Source organism: Glycine max, chromosome 3 (genome assembly GCF_000004515.6).
Source record: "Glycine max cultivar Williams 82 chromosome 3, Glycine_max_v4.0, whole genome shotgun sequence".
In the NCBI taxonomy this organism is placed as follows: Eukaryota; Viridiplantae; Streptophyta; class Magnoliopsida; order Fabales; family Fabaceae; genus Glycine; species Glycine max.
Genome location: NC_016090.4, coordinates 35,948,103 through 35,955,773, shown reverse-complemented (window position 1 = coordinate 35,955,773; position 7,671 = coordinate 35,948,103). Strand labels below are relative to the sequence as shown.

At 28.7% G+C, this 7,671-nt stretch overlaps 1 protein-coding gene across 1 annotated transcript; it reads right to left on the bottom strand.

Moving 5' to 3' along the window:
- Positions 1-3,905: 3,905 nt before the first annotated feature.
- On the bottom strand, positions 3,906-7,414 carry LOC547822 (glucan endo-1,3-beta-glucosidase). Its single transcript, NM_001251545.1, has 2 exons — positions 7,286-7,414; positions 3,906-5,036 (listed from the first exon to the last, which is right to left on the bottom strand). Exons 1-2 carry the CDS (start codon positions 7,374-7,376, stop codon positions 4,084-4,086), a joined length of 1,044 nt encoding a protein of 347 aa, NP_001238474.1. The 5' UTR covers positions 7,377-7,414; the 3' UTR covers positions 3,906-4,083.
- Positions 7,415-7,671: the final 257 nt, after the last annotated feature.

The window sequence follows — 7,671 nt, the reverse complement described above, 5'->3', positions numbered from 1 at the left end:
TTAAATTTAAAATCTTACTTAAGAAATCAAATCTAATATTACTTAAAGTCAATAACTTGTTAGTTAATTATCAATTGTTTATTATAATTAAATTGTGCTTAAATTAATTTTAATTACTTATTTTATTTTAAATATATGTCGCAGTACGAGAAAATAATTGTTGTTGTAAATCAAAAAGAACGGTTAAAGTTGATAGGAAAAAAATGAAATTGATTTGTGGCTATTTATAATTTTTATAATTCAATTTTTAATTAGACTAGGTATTTCAACCGAACAGCAGCAAACATTTTGAATATTTAATTTATAAATAATCATTTTATATTATAAACGTTTTATTTTATTTTTTTAAAACAAACAGTTATATATTTCTCTAATTTAATATTTGCCAAACTTACCACTGAACTTAAGATTTTCTGAATTTTGAATTTGGGAGACTTATCTCAGTTTAAACAGCACTACATTACATAACGCCATCTAACTGGTCATGACCAAATTATGGGTCAAACATCGAACAATTCATCATTTCTAATGGAAGTTTTGGTGTTTTTTCTCCCTTTCATGGACTTTCATATATCACGTGAGAATTTGAAAACTCCAGCCAAAAAATCCTTATTTTCTATTTTATACATAATTTCTAAATTGACATTTTGTTTTCTTTATTTGAAAGATTTCTATTAAAAATAATAAAATTTATTTTAGTGAATTTTATACAAAATATTAACCATAAAAATAAGAAACAAAACAAAAATAATGTAAGATTTTATAATTATTTATAAAAATAAGAATTAAATATATTTCTAAAAAAAATATTTATTTATCACAGACCTAAAACATATTTAAAGTATAAAAATAAAATATAAAATATATCTTCAAAATAATGAAACACTTAACTATACAAACAAACAAGTTCTAAAACCCAGGTTGAGATTCTCTCCACTTACTGAATTTTTTTACTTGGGACTCATAAAACCTTTGTGTTTATATCTCCTATTGAAAAAATCCAATAAATGAAGAAGAGCTTTTTCTCTAAAATCCAGCCCTCATGCACTTTCTCAGTCAGTGAGGTGGTGGTGCTCCCACCAAATAAGAGGCCAGTCTCTCACTGACTTGATTGTGTAACTACCATGCATGTAATGGCTTGACACCTAATAGACTTTCATGTGCAAAGTCCTTTGCTTGTAATAAAAGGTTTTCAGCCATCAAGTGTCAATTAATTAATGAGCAAGGTGTTGAAGTCTTAAATTCCATTGAATACAATGGATTGGCTTTACCCCATAACTAGGTCCATCACCAAGGTTTTTCCTTTTCGGGTACATGAACATTCTTTTACTTTAAATATTTTATCAATATTTTTTTTTTTCTTATTACATTATAAATTTTATAATATATAATATTTTTTCTCTCACACTAAGTGTCTAATAGCATTTAAGATGTTCATTTATCTTTCTCCTTTCCAATTACAGTACATGCATGCCAACTATTTGTCCGGGTATTTTGCTTTATTTTCTTTGCTCATTTCAATTACATTGTGGCATGATAAATATATGGGGCTAGCTTAACAATACTAAGAGTTTCTTTGCTTTCTTTTTTCTTGTTTGACGGGATATATATGGTTTTGGTGTCACGTCAAGGAGAAAGGGAGTGATCAAGCCTGGAATATTTCACGAGTATGATCAATTGATCAACTCCATATATATATGGTAGTTCAATTCCTATACGGGGAGGCAAACAATTGATAATAATCAAAACACACTACTACACATTGATTTTTAACATTTTTTTTCTCTAACACTTAATGAAAATATTAGTGATAACATTTAAAAAATATTATTAAATATAAATAAATATTATTAATATATTTTCACGACATTTTATCAAATATTATATATAGTTCATGTCATTAAAAATTTTAACGACATAAATTATACACACTATTTAATAAAATATCACAAAAATATATTAATAATATTTATTCATATTTTGTTAACTTTTTAATTGAGGCTAAAAACTTTTATCAATATATTTACTAAGTGTTAGATCAAAAAGTGTTAATAAAGATCATGTTGTAGTGATACCATATGATCTTTTATGCAAGTGCATTTGATCAACTATAGAGAATCGATCAGAAAGACAAGGAAACAATGCATATTGCATCTTTTTCTCATTCTCTTTATTTAATTAATTTGATTCTTAGCAGAAGACTAATGCAATGCAATGCGCTATGTTTCTTTTCCAATTCAAGTACAAAAACTTCTTGGCTCATGACCCCACTTTATGTTTTCCCAAAGGCTCGCGTGATCTCTTGTTTAACTTGCCTTTAGATTTTAATATAATTACTTATTAATCATGTTTTAGATCATTATGATAATGGTATGAAGTATTTACTAATTTTGTTGATAATTAATTTTTGTTAAGAAATAATTACTTAGTAGGATCTCACATCTTAATTATGTTTTTTCATTTATAAGACTTGAATCTAAAGTCTTACTTAAAGAGATTGAATCTAATATTACTTGAATCAATAACTTATTAGGTAATTAACAATTATTTACTAAAATTAAATTAAACTTAAATTAGTTTTAATTTCTTGTTTTATTTTAAAATATGTTACAAAAAATAATTGTTGTAAATAAAAAAGATGAGTTAAAGTTGCACTATACATATTGATGATATTAAAATATACTACGACACATTGATTTTTAACATTTTTTTTCTTAACATTTAATAAAAATATTACTAATTTTTTTAGTAATATTTAAAAAATATCAAATATAAATAAATATTATTAATATATTTTCAAGTTTTAGATTATTATGATATTCATGTGAAGTATTTATTAATTTTGTTGATGATTAATTTTTATTGAGAAACAATTACCTTCATTACTAGTGGGATCTTGCATTTTAATCATATTTTTTTTATTCATAAGACTTGAAATTAAAGTCTTGTTTAACGGAATCAAATTTAGTATTACTCGGATTAATAACTTATTAATTAATTATCAATTGTTTACTAAAATTAAATTGAGCTTAAATTAATTTTAATTTCTTATTTTATTTTAAAATATATGTTATGAGAAATAATTGTTGTAAATAAAAAAGATGAGTTAAAGTTGCACAATACACATTGATGATATTAAAAATACACTACTACACATTGATTTTTAACATTTTTTCTTAACACTTAATAAAAATATTACTAAAAATTTTAGTGACATTTAAAAAATATCAAATATAAATTATTAATATATTTTCGTGATATACATAATATTTGATAAAATATCACAAAAATATGTTAATAACATTTATTCCTATTTTATAATATTTTTAAATGAAATAAAAAACTTTAATAATATATTTAGTAAGTGTTAAAACAAAAAATGTTAGTAAAGATCACAGTGATACCATATGATCTTTCACCATACATCACAAAATACCCATAACTTCTCATCGTTGTGGAGGATGTCCCATATATATAAGCTTTCCCAACACATCAAAGAAATATTATGATTCCTTTCTATGCGAAAAACCAGTCCATACCATATTTACGTGGTTTAGTTATGGTGTCTTCGCTAGCTAGGTGGAGCTTTCGATCTACAGAACCACTTTTGGTTTAATTACATTTTTATTTTTTTTTTAATTCGAGTTACTTGAATTTTCTTTTTAAATTAATTTTAATTAATGAAGTCTATTTTTTAAATCAATTAAGTTTAGTCGATTTATCAGTTTTTTTAATTTAAAATCCTAAAATTTTCATCCTTTATTCAAATATTTACGTATTTATATACGCTATAGGTTTATAAATAGAATGATTTTATATGCTTGTTGGTCCTGCTATGGAAGAAAGTCATCAGCCATTGAGAGATTCAGAAATTCTGGAGTCAATGAGCAAAAGAAGATCTTCTTGATCATTAATAAGAGAACTTTTATTTAAAGCTAATTAACTTAGCTCGTAAATGGTACATGCAGACTTCAAGAATGCAGATAAATTAAAGTTCTATACCTGCCTCTTCTAAAACAATTATTGAAGTTTCATTTGGACTCGTGGCCCTTATTTCACACCAAATTATGCTTCTGCTAAAAATTAATTGAAATTAATCGAGTATTTGGGCTGCTTAGTTATAGGAGAAAAGAGCCCCCAAAATTTTTCAAACTCTGGCTGCTTCTGATTTTCATCAAACATGGCAAACACATAAGTTTCAAGGGGTGCACCAGGCCTTTTAGGGGTTCCTTGCTTCACATTCCGAACCAAGTTTGTGTTGTAAGTTCTTGCATTATCAAGTGAAGTTGCAGTTCCACCAGAAGAAGGCCATCCACTCTCAGACACAACTATGTTCAATGACCCTCCTCCTGCTTTCTCCAATGCAGCATAAACAGCATCAACCGAAGCATCAAAGAGGTTACGGTAACCAAGTGAACCATCTTGCACTACCACCGAAGGAGACCTAAAAAGTGCATAGTCAAGACTAATGTCCTTAGGGTTTGCAGTGTAAGCGAAGTAAGAGTACACATTAACCATTAATGGGGCATTATTGTTCACTAGAAATCTGATGACACCATCAAGATATGCTCCTCTATAATCAGATTTGAAGGAACCCTTTGATGGTGGGAATGATTCTGCCAAGGCACCAGTATCAATGGCAGTGGAAACTTTTACTTGGTTTCCAAGGCCAGCATTAGAAATGGCCCTCTGAATGTTTTCCAATGCAGGCACTAGAAATTGTGCAAATGAGTGTTCGGGTTTCACTTCATTTCCCACTGAAACGTATCTGAATCTGACATTGTTGGCATAGTTTTTGATGTTGTCTTGCACCCATTTGTTTGCATTGTCTTGGCTAGATGCTAGGTTTCTGAGGTTGTCATTTGGAATGTCTAGCAAAAGCTCAATGTTGGAACCTCTTAGTGCTTCGAGGACTTCTGGGCTTGGACCGTAGATTCGCATCCTGCGAATGTTGGCTTGATTGTAGAGGGCCACAACTTCTTGAGGGGTTGGTAAGTTGTTGCCAAGTCTTCCATAACATACCCCGGATTGTGCATCTGCATCATCATCAGATGGAACAAAATTACACTTGTTTGTGAATTGATTGTACTACTAATTTGCTAGCTACTTGATTCACAATATAGATGACTTGGTCTAGCGATGAGTACATAACTTGCTTCATTTTCTAACAATTGAAATACAATGAATATTATACTATCTTAATCAATGATTTTATTTTATTTCATGGTTTTGGTTTTGGAATATAATTTTATAGTCTTTGATAACATCAGCTTTTATATATAAACTGATTCTTATTTAACTTTATTTTTTCGTTTTAGTTCTTAAAAATTATAAAATTCGTGTACTTTTAAATGTAAAGATTAAAAATGAATGAAATTTATACAGAAAACTAAAAATTTATATATAAAGACCAAATATCTGAGGGCGAGCCCTGGTGCAGCGGTAAAGTTGTGCTTTAGTGACTTGTTGGTCATGGGTTCGAATCCGGAAACAGCCTCTTTGCATATGCAAGGGTAAGGCTGCGTACAACATCCCTCCCCCATACCATCGCGTACAACATCCCTCCCCCGCATAGCGAAGAGCCTTCGGGTAATGGGATACGAAGTTTTATAAAGACCAAATATCTACTTGAGGATTACCCAATTTTTCTTGAGTTTTATTTTACATCTTTGCTTTTTATAATGTTTGACCTATTCTTCATCTCTTACCAGAAGGATTACAATGGATAAGGTCTAGATAAAAACACTAACTACTACCTATACTTTCTTTCAAAAGTAGTTTCACATGGATATATGCTTGTCTAGATAGTGTCATTAATTGTCCATGTTTAAATTGGTATCTATATGCTAGTTTATGAACTTTTTACGCAGATTTCAGTTCAATAAATATGTTATCCTTTCAATTAATGTCATATTTTTACAAAGTGCATTACTATAATATCAAAAATTAACTATAAAAAATTAATAAAACTAAAGCACTAATTAAAAGTGTATGAATTAACTTGATTAAAAGGATATTCGCATATCTTTCAAATTTTAAAGAATTTATTATACTTTTAATCCCTAAACATTTTTTAAAAAATTGCTTTTAGTTCTTGAACTTTTCTTTTCATTGATCAACGTCCTTAATTTGTTTCTTTTTTTCTTTTAATTTTTTAACTATTTTTTCGTTTTTACTTTCAGATCCTAAAAAATACTAAAAGTAAGAACATAAAAAATTCAAGAACAAAATTCAGTAAAAAAATTTAAAAGATTAAAAATAAAAATAAAAAATTAGAAACTAAAAACATAATAAACTTAATTTTAAATACAAATGTTTCAAGAGAGAACCATTATAATCATCTTTTTTTGTCTAACTCAATGATAGAGTAATATTTGACTTTTAAGAATGACTCTATTTTTTACACATTTCTATGAAGCAATGATTCGTCCATACCATTGGTAGGGCTAAGGAGTCATCTAAGGTCCACAAACAACCTGCTAAGCTGTTTGGCCTACATCCTACTATACATGTTCTCTACACTTGAAGCAGAAGATCCCTATCACTAGTCAGGCCATGTATATCCAAAATATATATTTTTTTATTGCAGAGCTAGACTCATGCACCTTTTTGAGATTGCCTCACAATCATGCTATGTGTCCTAACAATGACTCATTCACATCCTAGTAATGACTCACTTGCACGTATTCGAGTCTCGAGACCTATAAATAGATCACAAGAAATATATCTTAATTTTCATATATGGATACTCGATTGATTTAAACACTGAATTGGGTGTTAGATTATCTATAAAGTTATCCCCAAATAGACTAACTACTCCTTCAATTCTCACCTCTACAAAAGCAAATGTAATGAGATTGTTAGGTATTGTATTATAAAATTATATGTGTGTAGTGAAATAATGTATAGACAAGTTAGGTACTAAATTATATATATAATATTTAGATCATCGAGGTAGATCAACTAACATCAGATTATTTTAATTTAATCACATGTTTTAAATTTCAATCTCAAATACATAACTGTCCGTTAAATATTTGGAGAGAAAATTTTATCATATTTAATAATCTTATTGTTTGAATATAATTGCCTCCAACAGAGAATGCATGAACTAGAGTCTAGACCAAAAAACTATATATCTAGATTCATACGAGTAAACATGCATCCTATTCATTATATATTCATACAAGTAAATGGTAACATGCAGAAATGTAAGTGCCCTTAATGAAGGCAAAGTTGAAAACATATTGATGCATAGGGAGACACAGGGAAGAGAGAGAGGGACCTGTTGTGCCTGTATAAGTGATTAGAAGGATAAACAGGAAGGCTATAGCAGTCATGGAAGAGCTTTTCCCACTTGAATGATACTTAGCCATGTTCGATATATAAGAAGAAAGAAGGTTGAGGAAAGAAGAACTGATAGACAGATATGCAATTCAGGCTTGATAACTAGTTCGTCTATATAGACAAACAAAACTTGTATTGGCTGAGACTTTTCAACAATCACAGTGTACAGACGGGTCTACCATGCACATGCACTGCAGCCACTAGCAATTTGCAGATCTTCTTCAAATGTCTGCTTCTCTCTTATTTCCCGCTAGAGTTCAAAACATTAATCAATTATTCTTATCAACTTCTAGCTAGGTATATTAATTCCCAATAATGGAGGCA